At 46.0% G+C, this 23,377-nt stretch overlaps 3 protein-coding genes across 3 annotated transcripts; all 3 read left to right on the top strand.

Moving 5' to 3' along the window:
• Positions 1 to 423: 423 nt before the first annotated feature.
• Positions 424 to 22,607, top strand: trpc6b (transient receptor potential cation channel, subfamily C, member 6b; the record flags this gene model as incomplete). Its single annotated transcript, XM_080731736.1, has 10 exons — positions 424 to 1,110; positions 2,354 to 2,542; positions 2,738 to 2,906; positions 4,181 to 4,393; positions 5,132 to 5,359; positions 7,033 to 7,297; positions 7,947 to 8,142; positions 19,592 to 19,795; positions 21,930 to 22,005; positions 22,465 to 22,607. The coding sequence occupies 10 exons, from the start codon at positions 424 to 426 to the stop codon at positions 22,605 to 22,607; spliced, it is 2,370 nt and encodes a 789-aa protein (XP_080587862.1).
• LOC308289390 (NFATC2-interacting protein-like) lies at positions 9,478 to 10,569 on the top strand (the record flags this gene model as incomplete). Its single annotated transcript, XM_080731083.1, has 1 exon — positions 9,478 to 10,569. One exon carries the CDS (start codon positions 9,478 to 9,480, stop codon positions 10,567 to 10,569), a length of 1,092 nt encoding a protein of 363 aa, XP_080587209.1.
• LOC308289389 (NFATC2-interacting protein-like) lies at positions 11,702 to 12,808 on the top strand (the record flags this gene model as incomplete). The annotated part of the gene is made up of 1 exon (XM_080731082.1): positions 11,702 to 12,808. One exon carries the CDS (start codon positions 11,702 to 11,704, stop codon positions 12,806 to 12,808), a length of 1,107 nt encoding a protein of 368 aa, XP_080587208.1.
• Positions 22,608 to 23,377: the final 770 nt, after the last annotated feature.

The following is a 23,377-nucleotide window of genomic DNA, read 5'->3' as shown; positions in this document are numbered from 1 at the left end:
ACAGTTTCTACATTTTCAAAAGTGCCTTCAATCACAGGACTTCTTTTTCACTGTCAAACATCAAGGGACAGCTGGCCTCTCTGGTAGAATTTAATATGCCTGTGAAGGGCAGTGAGGAGGACAACTGTCTCTGCTTTGCTTAGTCATAGTACACTTCCATAATCTGCAGTCATCTGCACTTCATCATAGACAAATAGCACATATACAAGCTCACTGCGAGCTTGTACATCTGCTATTTGTGTTTGAACATTTCTGAAAGTGTGAGAACGACTGATTTCGAAGGCATTCGTAGAATCGAGGCTCAGGTCTTAATGGCTTGTGTCTACTTGTGTGTGCAGACCGAGTGTTGACGACAAATGCGCGACGATGCATCGACACGCCAAGGCCAAAACCCAAAGGCAGGCTGCACGAGGACCCGGCTCCATGTTCTGTGCACAGTCCTCCAGCCTCTCCGTGACAGAAGAACTGTTCCTGGAGGCCGCCGAGTACGGCAACGCTCCCGAGGTGAAGAGGATGCTGGAGGACGTGGCCGACCTGGACGTCAACTGCGTGAACTACATGGGCCTGAACGCTCTGCAGCTGACGGTGGCCAACGAACACCTGGAGGTGACCAAGCTCCTGCTGAGGACGCCCAACCTCGCCAGGATAGGCGACGCCTTGCTCTTGTCCATCAGCAAAGGCTACGTCCGCATCGTGGAGGCCCTGTTGGGCCACGAGGCCTTCGCGGACGGCCAGAGGCTGACCGCCGGCCCTGGCCAGGCAGGGGCAGCGCACAATGACTTCTTCGCCTACGACGAGGACGGCACACGCTTCTCCCAGGACATCACGCCGATCATCCTGGCCTCTCAGTGCCACGAGTACGAGATCGTTCACACCCTCCTGCTGAGGGGGGCCTGCATCCAGCGGCCCCACGACTACTTCTGCCAGTGCGGCACCTGCAGCGACCAGAAGAGGCAGGATTCTTTTAGCCATTCGCAGTCTCGCATCAACGCCTATAAAGGCTTGGCCAGCCCGGCGTATCTGTCACTGTCCCACAGGGACCCTGTGATGGCAGCCTTGGAGCTGAGCAATGAGCTGGCAGTGCTGGCCAACATTGAGAAAGAGTTCAAGGTAGGCATATTAAAGGTCCCAGATTTGATCCTTTTTAGTTGTGTTCGGATTATTCCTGAGTATCTTGTAAACACACTGATATTTACTTGATATTGTAGCTGTTATTAGTCATTAATATTCAGTGTGAGTGTGAGGGAAAAGCATCATTTGGCGGCAGTGTCTCAGGAGGTAGAGCAGCTGCTTGGGAATCGTAAGGTCCCTTGCTACCCCTGAGTGTTGAGTAAGACTCTGAACTGATGAGCAGGCCGGTGCCTTGCATGGTTTCCTCTGTCACCGGTGCTTGAATGGGTGAATGTAATGCACATGGTAAAGCTCTTTGTTGTTGTGAGCTTGTAGATTGTCTAGTTTTGGATAATGTTCTAACACACATGCAAAGCTCCTCTTTAGCTAAAAGCAGGTTAGCAACAATTCAGAGTGATCCACAAGCCACTGTGATCAGGTGGCACACATGCTAGTACCTTGTCATATTGTGGCAACAGCATATTACAGTATATCATTGTTTGTATGGATGAAGGGGGTGACCCACGTTTCTCCCACACATTTTGCTAGCCTAAGATGGCTCAGCGTTGAAGACAGGGTTAAACAACTAAAAATGGGATTGACATTCAAAATAGTCAATGCAAATCTGCCCTCCTTCCCTTCAGTACCTGCATCTGACCAAACATCTCCAAAAAGTTAGCGACACCCACAGCCACAACACCAGAGAGAGCGCACACAACAATCTGATAACACAAACCCATAAGATAAATATGGGTAACTGTCCTTCTACAACACTGCCACCCAGGTGTGGAATTCCTTGACTACCTCCATTAAAACAAGTAGCTCGCTAGCATCCTTCAAAACTGCCCTGAAAACTTTCAGGAGGCCAGAGGCGGAGGTAGTTATCACTTCTCCCATAGACAGGTGAGAAGTGAGCACACCCCCTTACCTTAGCACCCCCTTGTTTCCCCTATCCTACATTATATTGTTTTTATAACTGTGATGTTATTGAATGTTTTCTTTGCTTGCTATTTGTTATGTCCATGAATTGAATACCTAGGACTTCCAACGTAAAAAATACTTATTTGGGATGTTCCTTTTAGGCAGGGTGTTTAACTGTACTTGTACTGTACTACATTTCTATTGTATTGACTATACTTGTACTGTTCTCCGTTTTTGTCTAACACAATTTTCAATCAATCAATCAATCAAAAACTGGAAGTTTTCGTTTTCTGTTTTCTTTTTTTTTTTTTGCACCTTACAGAATGATTACAAGAGGCTGTCCATGCAGTGTAAAGACTTTGTGGTGGGACTGCTGGACTTGTGCCGTAACACGGAGGAGGTGGAGGCCATACTGAACGGTGACACTGAAGCATGGGACAAAGACTGTGCACCCTCAGACAGACAGAGCCTCATCAGGCTGAAGCTGGCCATCAAATACGAGCTGAAAAAGGTAAAGGGATACTATTACTAGTACATATAGTGTGTAGCTTCGATGTACAGATTATTGTTTACATTTTGTGGTTATTCTACTGTTAGATTGACAATAGGTTCTTGGTCTACCATCTGTTTTGCAAACTGAACCTTATCATTCTGTTTACCCCCCTTGAACACACACTTGAACGCACGCACGCACGCACACTGTTAGTTTGTCGCCCACCCCAACTGCCAGCAGCAGCTCCTGTCCATCTGGTACGAGAACCTGTCTGGACTGAGACAGCAGACCACAGCCGTCAAGCTCCTCCTGGTTCTGTGTGTGGCCGTGGGTCTGCCTATACTGGCCCTACTGTACCGCATAGCACCCAACTGTAAGGTTAGTGGAATATACTGCGCACCCAAAGGTTAGTGTACCGCATAGCACCCAACTATAAGGTTAGTGGAATATACTGCATAGCACCCAACTGTAAGGTTAGTGGAATATACTGTATAGCACCCAAAGTTTAGTGTACCGCATAGCACCCAACTATAAGGTTAGTGGAATATACTGCATAGCACCCAAAGGTTAGTGTACCGCATAGCACCCAACTATAAGGTTAGTGGAATATACTGCATAGCACCCAACTGTAAGGTTAGTGGAATATACTGCATAGCACCCAAAGGTTAGTGTACCGCATAGCACCCAACTATAAGGTTAGTGGAATATACTGCATAGCACCCAACTGTAAGGTTAGTGGAATATACTGCATAGCACCCAAAGGTTCTTGAGCAAGACACTGAACCCCTAATTGCTCCCGATGAACATGTTGGTGCCTTGCATGGTTTATACTGAATTTACTGCACCCAACTGTAAGGTTAGTGTCATGTACCGCATAGCACCCAACTGTACGATTAGTGGAACGTACCGCATAGTACCCAACTGGGGAACTGGGGAACGTATCTTAAACCTATACCTTAAGGTAAGCAGGGAACACATAACCCGGGGACCATAAGGGTGACCCCCATGCACCGCATAGCACGCAAGAGTAAGGTTAGTGGAATGTTGAAGATAGCAGACCTACAAGTTCATATGGGCTGTATTTTGATTGTCTTAAGTACCAGTTCTTATGCCTTAACTTAAAGGCCTATCCATATTGTCTCCGACCACCAAACCTTTCACCGGAGAGTGCAGCTCCGACGTGCAGCTTTCCGAACTCTAATTCGGGGTAATGCTTTTCAGAAGATGCGAGTGACATAAATGTTGTAGTTGAACCAGACCTTTCCAACAAAGAGTTTGGTGGTCAGAGACAGTATGGACAGGCCTTCAAGATATGGCATACGAGCTGGTACTTAATGCAATCAAAATAGAGCCCTACAGTATGTGTCAAATTCGTGACACGTTATCAGGCTCAACGCGGTTTTGTCTTGCCGTGACAAAACCGCTATATTATTTTTTTTGCTCTTTGGCCCATCGCTCCTCTCAGAGGAGAAATCGCGCTTTTGTGAACGCCCATCATTTCGACCGGAGGGTTAGCGACTCACTCCACGGAGGTTAAGGTTAGGGTTAGAGTCGGGTGTCGAAAGAATGTAGTAACAGCGACACGCTCCCCCTCTCAGATACAGTAGGTAAAGTCATACGAGGACCCTTCTTGAAGTTCTGCTCTCTCTCAGATAGGTAAAGTCATGCGAGGACCCTTCCTGAAGTTCGTGGTCCACGCGGCGTCCTTCATGATGTTCCTGTGCCTGCTGGTCCTGAACGCCGCTGACCGCTTCGAAGGCACGCCGCTGCTGCCCAACATGACCAGCCACGACTACCCCGCGCAGCTGTTCCGTATGAAGACCACCGCCTTCACCTGGACCGAGATCCTCATCATATCCTGGGTCATAGGTCATATAATGTGTAAAACCTAGTGGCCCCCCAACATTTTTGTGGATCAGGGCCCACTTTGCCCGCCCATCTGACCACTTAACACGCAACATGGCAGCCGTTGCGTGTTAAGTGGTCTGATGGGTGGGCCGCGTGCATTTTCAGTTCATGATAGTGGTCAATCTATAGATTGTGTTCCGGCTTGGAACTAACATAGTATACTTTAAGTTAGTTTTTATTGCTATCACAATTCACTTTTTGAGGTTTTAAAGAAAAGATCGTGCCAACAGTGCCGGAGATTAGCTGTTCACAGACGCAAGGACGGACGGACATGCACACACGCAGACGGAAAGGGTGCAAAACATAGTCTCCACATGCCTTTTGGCCTGGCGGAGACAAAAAATTATAAAATGAATAATGAAGAAGGTTAATGAAAAACATGTCCCCCTCACATATTAGGGGGGCAGTATGAGTACATTATGAGTACACTTTGAATACAGGACTTCTACTATCTGTGCATCCATGGTCGATGTCATTGCAAATGTGGAGCAATAATTGTGCAGTCCCTGCAATATTGTTGATGCCAAGAATCACCCATTGCGGAAGGTGTGAATTCACAACTGAATCAGTCACGCATCAGCAGCAAAACCAGTTCAGTACATGATAGGAAATTGGTGGCCAAATCCTACTGAAATTACATGTGGAAAGAGAGACAAGCGTGGACGCCATTCTCATATGTGATTCTGGTTCTTGTTACAGGGAAGGTATGGGCAGGCTGCAAGAACATCTGGTCTCAGGATATCCGGGAGTATCTCTCGGAACCGTGGAACCTGCTCGATTTTGGCATCCAGGCTATTTTCGTGACTTCCTTCATGGCCAGACTGATGGCCTTCTGGCACGCATACGCAGCCCAGTGTTATGTTGACCAGTACTACACTGACCTATCCAACGTCACCTTGCCATCGCGCATCCAATACTTTCAGCTGGGTGAGTGCAGAGTTCAGCCCAGTTCTGCCTGGGGCAGCGGTGGCCTAAAAAGGTTAGAGGAGCACATTTGTAATCGAAAGGTCCCCAGTTCGATATCCCACGCCACGGACCGGCAGAAAAGATCTGGGTGCGGGAAGTCATGGCCACCACCTGCCCCACCCCCAACACCGCTTAAGTTCCCTTGAGCAAGGCAATGAACCCCAAACTGCTCCAGTGGAACTGCTTCAGTGGCCAACAGTATAAGAGTCTGTGGCTGTGCCGGGCAGCTCCCAGGTTTTAATGGGTAAACACAGGTTTAAATGAATAGTCTAATAATGAAATACCTTATAGTATATTTTCTTTATAGTATATAAGTGTACATTTTCTTGAATAGTGGAAACGGGGATATTTGAATCTCTTGTCTTGAGCTCCATTCTAACAACTAAACTGCAGTATGACAGTGATACATTACAGTACAGCTGGATTGAAGATTGATTAACCAGTCCTGAAGCTGTGTGAGTCAATCTCAACAACTGAGGTGATAGAAACAAATTTAATCCTAAATAAATCATATTCAATAAACCAGTGGTTCTCGTCAAGGACCCCCAAATGAACATAATTATACCCACCGTTTAAAAAGATTTGTTGCCAAGGCTCCCATGTTTGTTTGTTTTTGGTTAGATTAATAATTCTACAACTGCCAATTTGAAGGTGGGGAGATAACAGAACCTATTCAAAAATATATCAATCTACAAGCTCACAACATATACAGTTTAACCCATTAAGACCAGAGGCCGATTCTTTAAATCCCCTAAAAATCTGTACCTTTTCGTAATTCAAAATTTTCAAAAAATGTCAAACTCTTTCAAGATTTCTGAAAATGTAGAAATGGTGACATTATATATTGTCAGATACTTCAATGTGTTGTTATATTATCATCCCTTTACCCAAATACAGCTCAAGTGGAGTTTTGACCATGAATGGTGGAGTTTCTAATCAATGGGGGACAAATCACCTAACTCCACAAGTTGGAGTTAGTTAGACAGTTTGAGGATCCAATGGAGTTGGGAGGTTTAGTCAGAAGTGCTTTTTAAATATTTTTCATTGGTCCAATATTAGTTCAATACACAGACGTAAAGGGTGTTCAATAGCACTGATTCACTGTATTACATAAAAAAGAAAAAAATGGTTTCTGCCGGCAGCAACATTATTCATTATTTAATCTCAATTGCAATATACCGCTAGGCATTTAGCAGAGGCTCTTATCCAGAGGGACATACAAGTGTAACATCAGAGTGAGTGGAGTAAGCATGAACTCTAGTCAACAAACAACATGGTAATTATTAGCAGTTGTGGTACAGTACTCAAGTACTAATGTACCATTTGGATGTATTTTCTTTTACTTTACTGGAGTATTTCCAATTTTCAATGTACTCTCTGAGATGTTTACTCCACAGCATCGCAGAGGAAAATATTGTACTTTTACATTAAAGCGACGCGTTGCAGATCTCCTATTTTCAAATTATTTTTATACATTTGGCAACATCGTGTTGATAATTTTACTCAAAGAGAAAATGTGAATACTTCTTCCACCACTGGTACATAGTCATAGAAGTAAAGTGATTGATTGATTGATTGATTGATCGATCGATCGATCGATTCATCAATTCATCGATTCATTCCATGTGTTTCAGCCCGCATCAACTGGATGCCATCAGACCCTCAGCTCATCTCGGAGGGCCTCTACGCCGTGGCCGTCGTGCTGAGCTTCTCGCGCATCGCCTACATCTTGCCGGCCAACGAGAGCTTCGGCCCTCTGCAGATCTCGCTGGGGAGGACTGTCAAGGACATCTTCAAGTTCATGGTGATCTTCATCACAGTGTTTGTGGCCTTCATGATCGGCATGTTCAACCTGTACTCCTACTATCTGGGAGCCAAGTACAACGATGCCTTCACAACGTAAGTGCTTTTCGAATGCAAAGAATACGCTTTTAAATCGAGTGGTAATTTAACTCTTGTCTTGAGAGTGCGCAAATGGAACAAAAAATGTACACATTTTAAAGAAAGTAAGTAAGCCTTGCTGAGCCATGAGGCCGATGGGGCAGGAGCTTATCTCCTGTTTGCAGCTGATGTTCTGCAGCTTGATGTACAAGTAGGTTACACCCCCTGGACATCGACGCTAGTATGGTATATCGCAGGGATCCAACCCTTGACTTTTGTATTTGTGATTACCTGACTTTTACTTGTAACAAGTGTTACTACATTGCAGTATTGATACTTTTACTTATTTATTACTTTTTCCACCAGTGTCTGTTATGTAAAGCATTTTGTGAGTTATTTCTGTGAGAGGCTCTATACAAATACTAACACTTGATATTTACTTACTTACTAACTACATTCATGCACTGTGTAATGCCAAAATGATCATACACCAGCCAATGCAGTGCCCAGTGCAGCGATGCAGGTTCAATGGCTGGAACGTTGGTAAAAGCTCATGTTATTTCACATTGATGCCTTGAGGGACATTTCATCAATAATGACCTCAAAACAGCGAATGTATGTATGTATTAATCTGATTGGGTCATTTCTTGTCATCTTTTCCCAACAGAGTTGAAGAGAGCTTCAAAACGTTGTTTTGGGCCATATTTGGCTTGTCCGAAGTCAAGTCAGTGGTCCTGACCACGGACCATAAGTTCATAGAGAATATCGGCTATGTTCTGTATGGAGTGTACAACATCATCATGGTCATAGTTCTACTGAACATGCTCATTGCCATGTTCAACAGCTCCTTCCAGGAGATTGAGGTAGGATCTTGATCTACGCAATACCTATGTATGAAGAACCACATCAGCCCCACAATGATTGTCTTTTCTTTCTTCAATTGTGGCATATGCAAGACACACACACACACACACACACACACACACACACACACACACACACACACACACACACACACACACACACACACACACACACACACACACACACACACACACACACACACACACACACACGCACGCACGCGCGCGCACACACACACACACACACACACACACACACACACACACACACACACGCACGCACACACACACACACACACACACACACACACACACCTGTGCATTAAAACAGATATACATACCTGTATACAGTATATAATATAGGCCAGTGTGTGTGCTATCAGTACTACAGGTATGTTAGCTTGATTACATCAGGAATCTCCATAATGGGCATAAAAGGCACATTAGCAGTTTCCATGGAGATGGAGTTCCCTGATGTCATCATTATATGCCCATATGCTGATATGCCCATATATGGAGATCTCTGTATCTATCAGTCCAGGTCCCTTTTATGCCCATATATGGAGATGGAGATCCCTGATGTCATCAGTATATGCCCTTATGGGCATGCTGATATGCCCATATATGGAGATCTCTGTATCTATCAGTCCCTGTCCCTTTTATGCCCATATATGGAGATCTCATTATCTGTCAGTACATGTTCTTTTATGCCCATATATGGAGATCACTGATGTCATCAGTATATGCCCATAGGGGCATGTTCATATGCCCATATATGGAGATCTCTGTATCTATCAGTCCTTGTGCCTTTTATGCGCACTTATGGAGATCACTGATGTAATATGCCCATATATGGGTATGCAGTATGCACCCTTTTGTGCCTAAGAAGTTGAGAGATTTGTTTTCCCCTGATGCCATGATGACACATTGAGGTTAGACAACACAGTCCATGACGTAGCTGGGAACTCCATATATGGTTATGGCTGAGTCATAATGACATGAGCGTGACGACGTGGTCCGTTGAGGTTGTTATGGTTACCACTGCTGCTGGTCTGACATCACAGACTTCATGTTTGCGTACGTTTGCGTGACCTGAAACGCCCATATTTGGAGTTTAAGGATGACTCACTGTGACCTCACCCAGTACAAAAAGCCGAACAGTATAAAAAGGCACTGAAGAATCTCCAACTGTTGTATTCATAACTCAATCTTGAACTGTCGCTCCCACTCTTTTGGATCACACACTGACACACAGGCAGACATCGCTGGTTCAGTTCTAATCGGACACCCTGCTTTTACCCTTTGTTTTTGTGTTCACAACCAATCTGTCTCACTATGTCTGACAGTGACAGCGATGTGGAGATCTACCCTGTGATACCCCCACCCAAGCGCAAGCGCATTGTCGACCCTTCAGCCGTTGCCCCGGTGCCTATATACTCAAACAAGGTGTTCAGCAGTTTAAATCTCAATGTGACGCCTGCTATGCTGTCTAGGTATGAGGCCACAGGTGACCGGCGTACAGCCCCACCCAAGCACAAGCGCATTGTCGACCCTTCAGCCGTTGCCCCGGTGCCTATATACTCAAACAAGGTGTTCCGCAGTTTAAATCTCAATGTGACGCCTGCTATGCTGTCTAGGTATGACACCACAGGTGACCGTGGTGGTGTGTTGTTGCCGGAGTCCACAGCCCTGACAAAGAGCTCTGCTCAAAGAGGCGATGAGGAGCTGCAGAAGAGCGACCGATCATTAAGAAGCCGCTCCCCCTCTCCTCCACCACCAGTGAGTCCCACCACAGCTTCCAAGTGGGCTGACCACCAGAAGAGTTTTGATGAGACAAACCGCAAACTAAACGCACTGGGCGTCCTCCTCCAAAGAGCCAGGCAACGTGACAGTGTCCCCTCCACACCGACAGAAGGATGCGCCCGCAACGACCATGATGATGATGATGATGATGAAGACAGGGAGATCACCCTGAAGTTCCTCTGCCGTTCCGTCCTGCACAGGGTCACAGTGCCGTCTTCGGCGCCGTTAAGTAGGGCGGTGGAAGAGCTGTCCGTTAAGCTCAAAGTCCCGCCTTCACGCGTCCTGTTGCTGAGGAAGGAGAGAGAACTTCCCACTGACGCCACGGTCAAAGAGCTGGGCCTCGGTATCACTGACATCATAGACTGTGAGATTGCTGAGAGCAACGAGGGCATCATCAGCATCAGAATCCAGAACGAGGAACGTGTGGCGCGGACCTACTCACTACACAGAGACGCAGCCCTGGGCCCCGTGCTTCGCCAGTACTTGGCCATCGCTTATGGCAAGCAATGCCCCAAGATGGCCTTCTTGTTCGATGGCAACAAGATTACACATAGCAGCCAGACCCCATCTGAGCTCGACATGGAGGATGGTGACGTTATCGATGTGTGGATTTATAATGAATGAATGAATGAGTTTATTTTTAACACAAATTAAAAACTAATAAAATGCAAAACAGAAAAAGACCCTTCCTCCTTTTTGTATGTTTTATAGAATCTTGCGCAAACATTCTTGCTTTTGTCCTCTCCATTTAAGATATTGTCATATTTATTGTCACATGACTTGTTGATCATTTTACTAAAATAGTGACTTGTTGAACTGGGTTTCATTGTCTCCAGTGACCAGCAACATTGCATGCAATGTGAGATAATTAAAATGCCCATATATGGAGATGGAGTTCCCTGATGTCATCATTATATGCCCATATGCTGATATGCCCATATATGGAGATCTCTGTATCTATCAGTCCAGGTCCCTTTTATGCCCATATATGGAGATGGAGATCCCTGATGTCATCAGTGTATGCCCTTATGGGCATGCTGATATGCCCATATATGGAGATCTCTGTATCTATCAGTCCCTGTCCCTTTTATGCCCATATATGGAGATCTCATTATCTGTCAGTACATGTTCTTTTATGCCCATATATGGAGATCACTGATGTCATCAGTATATGCCCATAGGGGCATTTCATATGCCCATATATGGAAATCTCTGTATCTGTCAGTCCTTGTGCCTTTTATGCGCACTTATGGAGATCACTGATGTAATATGCCCATATATGGGTATGCACCCTTTTGTGCCTAAGAAGTTGAGAGATTTGTTTGCCCCTGATGCCATGATGACACATTGAGGTTAGACAACACAGTCCATGACGTAGCTGGGAACTCCATATATGGTTATGGCTGAGTCATAATGACATGAGCGTGACGACGTGGTCCGTTGAGGTTGTTATGGTTACCACTGCTGTTGGTCTGACATCACAGACTTCATGTTTGCGTACGTTTGCGTGACCTGAAACGCCCATATTTGGAGTTTAAGGATGACTCACTGTGACCTCACCCAGTACAAAAAGCCGAACAGTATAAAAAGGCACTGAAGAATCTCCAACTGTTGTATTCATAACTCAATCTTGAACTGTCGCTCCCACTCTTTTGGATCACACACTGACACACAGGCAGACATCGCTGGTTCAGTTCTAATCGGACACCCTGCTTTTACCCTTTGTTTTTTGTGTTCACAACCAATCTGTCTCACTATGTCTAACAGTGACAGCGATGTGGAGATCTACCCTGTGATACCCCCACCCAAGCGCAAGCGCATTGTCGACCCTTCAGCCGTTGCCCCCGTGCCTATATACTCAAACAAGGTGTTCAGCAGTTTAAATCTCAATGTGACGCCTGCTATGCTGTCTAGGTATGAGGCCACAGGTGACCGGCGTACAGCCCCACCCAAGCGCAAGCGCATTGTCGACCCTTCAGCCGTTGCCCCGGTGCCTATATACTCAAACAAGGTGTTCGGCAGTTTAAATCTCAATGTGACGCCTGCTATGCTGTCTAGGTATGAGGCCACAGGTGACCGGCGTACAGAAGGAGGTGTGTTGTTGCCCGAGTCCACAGCCCTGACAAAGAGCTCTGCTCAAAGAGGCGATGAGGAGCTGCAGAAGAGCGACCAATCATTAAGAAGCCGCTCCCCCTCTCCTCCACCACCAGTGACTCCCACCACAGCATCCAAGTGGGCTAACCACCAGAAGATTTTTGATGAGACTAACCGCAAACTAAACGCACTGGGCGTCCTCCTCCAAAGAGCCAGGCAACGTGACAGTGTCCCCTCCACACCGATGGAAGGATGCGCCCGCAACAACCATGATGAAGATGATGATGATGATGATGAAGACAGGGAGATCACCCTGAAGTTCCTCTGCCGTTCCGTCCTGCACAGGGTCACAGTGCCATCTTCGGCACCGTTAAGTAGGGCGGTGGAAGAGCTGTCCGTCAAGCTCAAAGTTCCGCCTTCACGCGTCCTGTTGCTGAGGAAGGAGAGAGAACTTCCCACTGATGCCACGGTCAAAGAGCTGGGCCTCGGTATCACTGACATCATAGACTGTGACATTGCCGAGAGCGACGAGGGCATCATCAGCATCAGAATCCAGAACAAGGAACGTGTGGCGCAGACCTATTCACTACACAGAGACGCAGCCCTGGGCCCCGTGCTTCGCCAGTACTTGGCCATCGCTTATGGCAAGCAATGCCCCAAGATGGCCTTCTTGTTCGATAGCAACAAGATTACACATAGCAGCCAGACCCCATCTGAGCTCGACATGGAGGATGGTGACGTTATCGATGTGTGGATTTATAATGAATGAATGAATGAGTTTATTTTTAACACGAATTAAAAACGAATAAAATGCTAAACAGAATTCAGGAGACGATCACTTGGGTTAAGATATACTTTATTGACCAGAATGAAGCAGAAAGCAAGCATCACACAGCATGGCATATTGAGCACCCTACTATAGAGACAGCATAGAATCTAAGCCTATATCTAAGCGCATAGTATTGGCAGCCTACCTTAGCTCTACTATAAGACAGCATAGAATCTATAGCCTAAGTTAGCATGGTTTGGCATGGGGTTCTGCCTCGGGCCATGGCTCGCTGAACCCACGATCCTCATGTTACCATGAGCATCGAGGGCATAATCTTATTACAGCGAGCCCTGGCCCGATACCCCCCGAGGGGGATCTAAGGCAGAACCTGAAGGTGGCGCTGGGGTGGTGGCGGGGCAGTGCTATGCAACAAGACTGAGTCCCACCATCTGACTTCCTTAAGAACTATGGGTAAGGGGGGGGGCAGGACCTAGTGACCCACCCCCCTCCGCGCGCGCGCTCCCTTGGGGACCGCCCCCTGAACTCGCTTTGATCCTTACGAATCGTCGCACTATTTCAGGAGACGATCACTTGGGTTAAGATATACTTTATTGACCAGAATGAAGCAGAAAGCAAGCATCACACAGCATGGCATATTGAGCACCCTACTATAGAGACAGCATAGAATCTAAGCCTATATCTAAGCGCATAGTATTGGCAGCCTACCTTAGCTCTACTATAAGACAGCATAGAATCTATAGCCTAAGTTAGCATGGTTTGGCATGGGGTTCTGCCTCGGGCCATGGCTCGCTGAACCCACGATCCTCATGTTACCATGAGCATCGAGGGCATAATCTTATTACAGCGAGCCCTGGCCCGATACCCCCCAAAACTACAAACCCCCAAAGCACGCCAAAATCTCAGAATCCCATGCCAGTGCTAGCCAACTGCGAGGAAGGCAGCTCTGCTGTGACTCTAGCGATTAAGTTATCATTACTGCGGGGCAAACTATGAACTGCCTTCCTGCTAACGCAAAAATAATAATTAAGCATATTAGCATCTGGCAGAGCGAATATTACTAAGGCAAAATACTAAGCAATGATATTGGCAGCTTGCCAAAACGCTATAAGTACTGCTAAAGCAATTTAATAATTAAGAATGTTAGCAGCTGGCAGACCGAACCAACGGTGAGGAAGGTGGTACTGCTGACTATAACGATATACTGCAATCTGACTGAAGCCATACTAAAACACCCTAGAGAAAAGCGGGAGCAGCAACATGGACGTATATATATATAGACAGCAGAACCAGAAGCAGCGATGAACCTTTAATTCATATAACTACAGCGCCATACAGCTTCACATCCTACCTAACTAACACCCCAGCAACCACCTAGCTTTTGCATGATAGAATATTGGAGCGTGCAGCGATGCAATTAACCTAGAACGAGCAACCTATCAGCAACACAGTGGCCTACTATAGTGCGGCAGCACTGACATATCTAACTTGCAGCAATACTGAAACTATCTAACTTGCAGTACTGCTAAACGGCCCAAGTGAATAACGGGAGCAGCATCACTGAAAACTATATAACTGACAGCAGAACCAGAAGCAGTGGTGAGCACCGTTTATTCAGAATAATAATCTTATGCCAGTGCTAGCCAACGGCGAAGGAGGCAGCTTGGCTGTAATCTAAGCAAATACCTTTTAACCTTACTGCGGAGCGGGGGCAACTAAACTATGTACCGCCTAACCTAATGCTTTAGAGCGCTATGGAATACTAAAGGCAACAGCGAATGAATGCGCGATTACTGCTGAGCCGGAGGCAATTACACTATACCTACTGACCGACTCTAGAGCGCTATTGTATACTAGAATGAGCCAGTAAAGAAAAAGCACAGTAGTACCGAATGTATTAATACTAGCAGCTTCCCTAAAGCCAACCAGTGATAAGAAGGTAGCTCTACTTTTAGCGATGCTATAGTGGGCAGGAGCCACTAAGTATAACACTAATTTAAGACCTGTGAAGCGCAGCAGATAGGCAGCACGAAAAACACACAAATATCAGGTATACGCCGAAGCAGAGCAGCAACTGTACTGGTGTAACCTTAAAGGACACCTTGCCTTGCATTTTACATACATGTGCAACACAGCAATAAACCCATACATGTGAGAGGCAGCAATAAAACACACAACCTTAACAGGTATACGCTGAAGCAGAACCGCATAATGTAACCTTCTAAACCTGTGCTAATGGTGCGGCCGCTTCAGTCCTGAGTTGCGTGGGCTTGATGCTCATTGACAGCTGGGCGTGTCGGACTTCATATGCAGAGTGTGATGAACGGACATAGCTGCCGATGGCTAAAGGATTCCATGGTTGATGACGGCACTCGGAGCACTGCTGTTGTCGCTGCACCGGTCCAGAGAGAGAGCTGTGCAAAGGTTTGGAGACAGGCTGTCGGGCGGGGGGGCCGGCGTGCAGGCAGCCAGCTGGGTGGGCAGGCCGCAGCTCTCGGTTTTATGCCGAACCAGGTGCGTGTCATGGGTGCCCGGCGTCGGGAGCAGACATCAGGCGGATGACCAGGTGTTTCGGCATGGAAATAAAGGACGGAAAAATGGGTTAGTTCTGCTGTAGAGTCCGCTGAAGCACATATAAGAACTCAACCCAAACCACATCTTGACTTTTAAGTCAAGCAATGCAAGAGAGCGGCTAAAACCCAACAAACAGAACGAGCGAATGTACTGCTATCTAACTATGGCTACCCATTATTTCCCAGCTTGGAGAGCGACTGACACCCCAACAGAACCGAACAAGCAAATGCGCCGCTATTTACCTTCTAGAGTCTGGCTCCACAATGCTTCCGGGATAGCCGTCGCTGGTGAGAGGAATGGAGTTCCCGCCGCTGGTGCTGGAACTGCTGTTCCCGGGTTCCTTCGCGGCATGATGGCGGCGTGACCGGCGTCGGCATGTTGCAGCATGACAACGCCCCCGGAAAACGGGCCTGCGCCCCGCCAGCTTCCAGCACTATGCGGCGGGCTGGCGGGCATGCCGGCAGGCGGGTGGGCGGTGGGTTGGCGGGCGTGCCGACCGCCTTGCTTGCGTTAGCTGATGCTGTAGCAGCAGAGCCCTCTGCAGTGCCAATCGACTCCTGACTGGCTTCATGGTATTATACAGCCGTGGACGAAGCTATAGAGATGACATGTTAATAGAAAAAACGCAGCGGCTGCGGCATGACGCTGCAAAGACATACATGCAGCCGCTCCAGCCTGAATCTGAAAAACATGATGTTAGCAGGCATGTAGCAGCCGCAGCACGAAGCTATGAATAAAACACACTGTTAGCGGAACATGTTGCAGCTTAGCCTGCAGCTGCCATGATAACATGATGCTGTAGTAGCGGGCCTGCCGCAGCTCCGGCATGGATCTGTAGTGACATAATAATGTTAGCAACAGACCTGTAGCACTTTAGCCTGAAGCTGCCATGATAACATGATGCTGTAGTAGTGGGCCTGCCACAGCTCCGGCATGGATCTGTAGTGACATAATAATGTTAGCAACAGACCTGTAGCACTTTAGCCTGAAGCTGCCATGATAACATGATGCTGTAGTAGCGGGCCTGCCACAGCTCCGGCATGGATCTGTAGTGATAAAGTAATGTTAGCAACAGACATGTAGCACTTTAGCCTGAAGCTGAAAAGAAAGCATGGCGTTAGCAGCCTTTATCCTGGAGCTGCAATGGTGAACATGATAGCGTGATGGTAAAGATAAACACTCGTCATTTTCACTAGCAGTAGCCTTAGCTGTAATTATTAGCTTGAGTGCCGCAGCTACGGAAACACCACAAGAACATGCAGTGCGATACGCGGTGATCCCAAACTATAACCATAGATTGAAACAAATACGGCAGCTCGATAGTGGACAAAATCCAATGACTTCACCTTTAACACTGTTACACTTGAAGCCGCCCTGATGTTAGCAACAGACGCGTGGCAGTTCCGACCTGAGCTGCAAACATAAACAGATGTTAGCGTTTTACCAAGAGTAGCATCGGCAGTAATTATCGGCTGCTATGCCCGCAGGCAGCCGCAGCTTGGGTAAAGCTAGCATTAACTGAAACCGGGCAAAATCCTCATGAACAAAACATTGGTTATAGAGCCTGTCAAACCCTAAAACTGAGAGGAAAGCCTGACGCGCTGCAGCTTGTTACATGCTGCTTAGCGAATGATTAGCAGGATGGGAGGTGGGGGTGGGCTACAAGAAGCCTTTAGAGTAGAGGATCTATGACGCAACGGGGACAACGGGGATGCTTTTAGCTGTAGCTACCCGCAACTCCCTTGAAACAACTGCCACTCATAAGCGGATGCTATGACGGCCAGACTACAATGCGTGACTGAATGGGCTACATAAAACCACACGCACACACCCCACACAACCCGAGGAGCCGTTGTGCTCAGTATGCGCAGAACATGCGCAACCCTTCGCTTTGTGACGTTACCCTCTGCTAGCCTGTATGCTAGGTAGATGCTGACTACGGACACACGCAACTCCCATGGAGTAGACAGATTGAGAGTCATTACAGTTCGATAGCCAACGTCTTTAGCTACATGCGTCCTGCGTTGTAAGCTAGCCGACTATCAACAAACAGCTCATGGCTGGAATGAACCCTAGCTCATACAGTAGCAGAACGGACAGCATCATCGATAACAAAATATGTGGAACAAATGAGGGCAGCTAGACGTTAGGTAGATGCTGTTTACGGACACACGCAACCTACATAAAATAATCCTCCTGAATTAGGTCATTTACTGTTCATAGGGGCAACGATTTCACACGGGCCATTACTTGTACTTTGGATGTGAATAGCACGCCGTTTTACCAGCTAATAACTACTAGTAAAGAAGTTATAGCTAGCCGGCCACCAACAGCAAAAGCCATCCCCTGGCTGACTGTCTGAATGGAGAAAACGCTTACTCAACAACTAGCAGATAAGGCCACACGGCCACTGATACCAGCACAGTACCTGAGTTTACCTTAGCGAACGGTAGCAGAGCAATGGCCCACACAGGCACCATAAAATTAGCTTAGCAACAACAACTGCCGCATTGGATCAGCAGCACTGCACTGCAGAAATCAGCTGGGAATCAGCAACATCCGCTGAGACCACAAACTTGTTGAAACAGTACTAGAACCCTTCTACAGTCTATGACTAGAACACAGCAGTGTCCACCCGAATCTACAATCCCAGTGTTTTTCCATACAACCTTGCCTTGATCCCAGCATAGACAGCAGCGAAAAACACGATCCAAGCAGAAGTCAGCAGCACAACAACCAGTAACCCCTTCGAGACAGCCATGCGTAGCAGCAGTGCTATGCAACAAGACTGAGTCCCACCATCTGACTTCCTTAAGAACTATGGGTAAGGGGGGGGGCAGGACCTAGTGACCCACCCCCCTCCGCGCGCGCGCTCCCTTGGGGACCGCCCCCTGAACTCGCTTTGATCCTTACGAATCGTCGCACTATAAGGCCCTTCCTCCTTTTTGTATGTTTTATAGAATCTTGCGCAAACATTCTTGCTTTTGGCTTTTGTCCTCTCCATTTAAGATATTGTCATATTTATTGTCACATGACTGATGATCATTTTACTAAAATAGTGACTTGTTGAACTGGGTTTCATTGTCTCCAGCGACCAGCAAAATTGCATGCAATGTGAGATAATTAAAATGGCCATATATGGAGATCTCTGTATCTGTCTGTCTGTGTCCTTTTTATGCCCATATATGGAGATCTTTGTGATTCTGCGTCCATTTTATGCCCATATATGCCCATATTTGGAGATATCTGTCCATCTGCGTCCATTTATGCCCATATATGGAGATCTCTGTATCTGTCTGTCTGTGACCCTTTTATGCCCATATATGTACTGGTAAGACACCTGAGGTCGCGCATGTCACCCTGAGGTCGCAAGTCACCCTGAGGTGACCTCAGGGTGACTTGCGACCTCAGGGTGACATGCTCGCGCCAATTCTTGGCCATCTGGCCAGTGATGGTTATGGGACCAGTTACTCATATATGGAGACCCCTTCATGATAGTTATGTTATGTCAAAACATGACCATATATGGACATTACCAAATATGGGCATTCCAATATATGTATTTAATATTGATAACATAATATCCTTAATAATGTCCTTAATATTGACTATATAGGAATCTCCATATATGGGCATAAAACGTAGGGCCTTGGTTTGATGCCTATGGATCTCCATATATGGGCATAAGGGGGTACCCTAACATTCTCATTTTCGGCCTCCATTTTCTGTACAATGTCACGTGACATCCCTGTTATGCCCATATATGAGTCATTCTGTACCACATCACTGTGATCAACTTTCGCTTTGCCATGCAATAAACTTCAGAGCAGTGATGTGGCACAGAGTGACAGTGAGTCACAGTGATGTGGTACAGAATGACTCATATATGGGCATAAAAGTGATGTCACGTGACATCATATCCTGTACTGAAAAACATGTGACATCACACTGACATCACTTCCTGTACAGACAGACAAGCGACGAGGTTTTTCAGGGTATATGCGACCTTCGGTCGCAATAATTCTTGAAAGGTGCAAGTGTGGTTGCGAGTCCCACTTGAATTCACTAATAAAATGAATAAAATGAATTCACAAATAAATGAATGGCCATATATGGACTACATCTACATTGCAGTATTGATATGTTAAGTATAACATGCGAGTGCTTCTTTCACCACGGTCTCTGTGACAGGACGATGCAGACGTGGAGTGGAAGTTTGCCAGAGCCAAACTGTGGTTCTCGTACTTTGAGCGCGGCGGGACGTTGCCGGTGCCGTTCAACCTCATACCGAGTCCCCGAGCTCTCATCGGCCTCCTGCTGAGGACGAGGGGCCTTATCTGTGAGCTGCCACCGAGCAGCCGCAGTGAAACACCCGATGACACAGAGCTTAATAAGGTGAGATCATTAGCATCGCACACCGTACAACTCTACAGAATGTGTCAATTCAACTCTTGAGAGCATACAAATGTAGCCAAATGGACCCATACTGGTGGCATTTGCACACTCTTACAAAATGGAAACATTTGCAAATGTTTCCATTGCTTTTCATTAATTCAAAAGTTAAAAAAGGGGTATTTTACCATGACGTGACATTTAAATTGTAATTACTCATTCAGCATGCCTATCCCGAGGAGAAAATGTACCAAAAATAACAGATCTACAAGCTCACACTGCCATAGATGACAGGGAAGTAGGCTACCACAGGAAGCACCATAGAAGACAGGAAACTTGAGGTGAAGCACCATAGGATGCACCATAGAAGACAGGGATGCACCATATTAGACAAGGGAAACACCAGGATGCACCATAGATGACACTGTTGACACAGAAGGACAATTAGAAGCACCATAGAAGTAGTAGTCGGGGGCCTTAGGGAGATAACATGGCCATTTCGCGCTATATTAGTCTAAAAGCGCCAAAACCTTCGGGGTCGCCACAGCGGCCAAATCAAGTTGGGCTCCCAGCGACAGGAGGAAAATACAAAAATAAAAAATAAATATAAATCTTTTTTTCTGGGTATTTAAATAGGATGTGAGGGGTCTAACTAGGGGTTTGTCATGATGCTGAATCCATTTGCAAGCATTTGTTTTGCACAAAAAACATTCCTTGGGCTATAATTGGCCCCAGAAAACGATGGTTTAGTGATGAAAAGTGATGGGTCATCACTTTTCACCGCCCCCGACTATAGCACCATAGGAAGCACCATAGATGTCAGGGAAGCATAGATGACAGGGAAGCACCATAAGAAGCACCAGCCAGTCTGTCGTAGAGTTCTCAAATTCTGCCCGAACCCGACTCGACTCTACCTGATGTTGGCCGGGCCCAATGAAAAAATAAAATATATTTTTTGTATTATTTATATTACTTTTACTCTGTTATAGTTCTAAAATCCTTCCCGAACCCGACCCTACCTGACCCGACCCGACATTTTCGGGCCGGGTAGAGCATAAAATGTATGCTGATTAGCCTCAGGCCTGCCCAGTTAGAACCCAGTTAGGGCCAGGCCTTAATTTTCATGCCCGTTGAGAACTCTAGTCTGCTGCGTTTATTTTACCAGGTGGTTAATTATACTCCCGGAACATCAGACAAATTCTGTTTATTGGTCCCTGTTGTTTGTAGAGCTCAGTTGTTTCTTGGCACTTACTTAATGAGCACTTACCCTGCTCTGCTGTAGGAGTCCATTCTGCTTACTACGATCTTTGCTCTTTGTAAGTTCTCTGGATAAAGGCCAACATTGTGAATTGCAGTCCCCAGGAGCAGTGTTTAGAGTCACTGCATGGCTAATTGCAGATCCACTTGCATGCCACTGCATGGCAGCATTGAGCCACTGCATGGCTCGATAAGCCCCATGCTTATGTCACCCTGTTGTACCTATGTTATACCTGTATTATTAATATTATTAATTCTAATCTTATCTCATCTTAGTTGAGTCAGCAGGAAGATACCAGAGCTTGTCCTTCATCTCATCACCAAGTAAATACATTTTATTTTTATTTATTTTTTTGTTAAAGAAAAAGAAAAAAAGATTTTAACCAAACCTTATGGTCTGTTACATTACATTTGCGGTGGTTGTAGGAGTTTGCAGCTATAGGCTGCTGCCAAGGAAGTACCTCCCCACATTGGTTTACATGTTAACTTTAATTTCTTGGAATGGGCTGAAACATTTAAATATGGATGTGACTGACGCCATAGATACGTCACATTGTCAGCTTTTTGATCTTCTATTTTCAAACGTTATTTATAAATAAAAACTTGTGAAATGGAATATTCTGCATAATGAGTACTTTTGGTACTTTAAGTATATTTTAACGCCAATACTTCTTTACTTACTTATGTTGAATACCACACTTTTACTTGTAACAGAGTATTTCTACTTTGTGCTATTGATAGAGCAGTGTGTGAATTCAATGAGGTCCCTTTTCAATTACAAGCTGTAGGCTGTTATGCACTATTAAATTAGTTTATTTTGTATTTGGAGAGGAATGGAATCATTTCACCGTTGCAAATGATCTTTTATTGCTCCTAACAGAAGATCATGAGTCGCCTCATAAAAAGATACATCATAAAAGCACAGACTGATAAGGACAACGCTGAAGTCAATGAAGGTAGGCTGAACAATGTATTTTCCTATTATAGCCCTGGTACTCAAAGTGGGGTCTGGTCCTTCAGGGGGTCCAGTTAAGAAAACAGTTAAGCCCCATTTCATTTTTCAGCTATTTGAAAAGAGACGATCTAAAGCTCACACGCGTTGCAATGCTTTTAGATTTGCTATTTTGGAGGGAATTTTTGTTTTACACAGATCTTGACAATTATTTTTGGGGATCCCTGGTACATATCAATTTGTGGGTCCTTGACATGAAAATCTTTGAGATCCACTGCATTATAGGGTGACGGGTCACAGGATACAATACATGCATGATTTTATACATTTAAGTACTTCACCCATTTTCAACATTATCTTCATAATGAACATATTAAAGTTGAAATATGGAGATGCTGTTGTTAAGGTTTCAGCCCAACAGCAACGCTATGTTCATTTACTGTTCCACTTCCATGTTTCCCAGGTGAGCTGAAGGAGATCAAGCAGGACATATCAAGTTTACGCTACGAGCTCCTGGAAACCAAGAGCCACAACGAGGAGGCCCTGACAGGGCTCACCAGGCAGCTGGAACAAGTCATGGCTGTTAAAGATCCAAACCTCAACTGAGCTGCTGCTAGCCTGGCCAGCCAGCCTCATACTGTGCATTCACTCACTCGTTCCTTCCCACAATATAAGTCTGGACTTTGGGCTATAGGCAGCTTCAAAAGTGGGCGGGAGTACTTGCGTTGACAGACAGACTCCTCTAACCAATCAGCGTAGCAAAACATCTGTCATCACAGTGCAGTTTTTATTTTTAATTGTTGTAATTGTAATTGATTCCAACTCTGAAATAACTTCACTTATTGCTTCTTTTATCATTTCAGCGTTAACTGTTACACTTGTTGCATTGAGGGCAGCCATATTGTTTTGAAAATGCTGCAGCATGCATCTACCGTCACCATCTACACATGGACCAATCAGGGGAAGCGTTTTACTTGTTGTGCGGACAGCAGTTGAAACGCAGTCAGTCACTGATTGGCCTCGATCAGAAAATGATCGGGGCCAACTTCTCATGTACTCGGTGCCTATCTGCTGAAGTCCAGACCTTATACTGTGGGAAGGAGGAATGAGTGAATGCAGTATGAGGGATGGCCCGCTAGGCTAAGTTGCTGCTGCTTCTTCCACTTTTTCCTATCCTCCCTAAAACATTTAGAGTAGCCAACCCCAGTGTGTAGGATCTATGCACAGCAGCCATATTGGAAAGAAATTGTGCCCCCAGAACGGCTTGTAAATATTGAAGCAGCCACCCTACCGGCCAAAGCTGGAACAGCAGCCGGGGTGAAACATACATGCACAAGCATAAGAGTGCGGGTCTACAATAGGGTTCCACGGATGTC

The sequence above is a fragment of the Nannobrachium achirus genome (assembly GCF_963921795.1).
Source record: "Nannobrachium achirus genome assembly, chromosome: 8".
Lineage (NCBI taxonomy): Eukaryota > Metazoa > Chordata > Actinopteri > Myctophiformes > Myctophidae > Nannobrachium > Nannobrachium achirus.
Note: the sequence above shows the minus strand (reverse complement) of the source record. Positions and strands in the feature narration are given on the sequence as shown.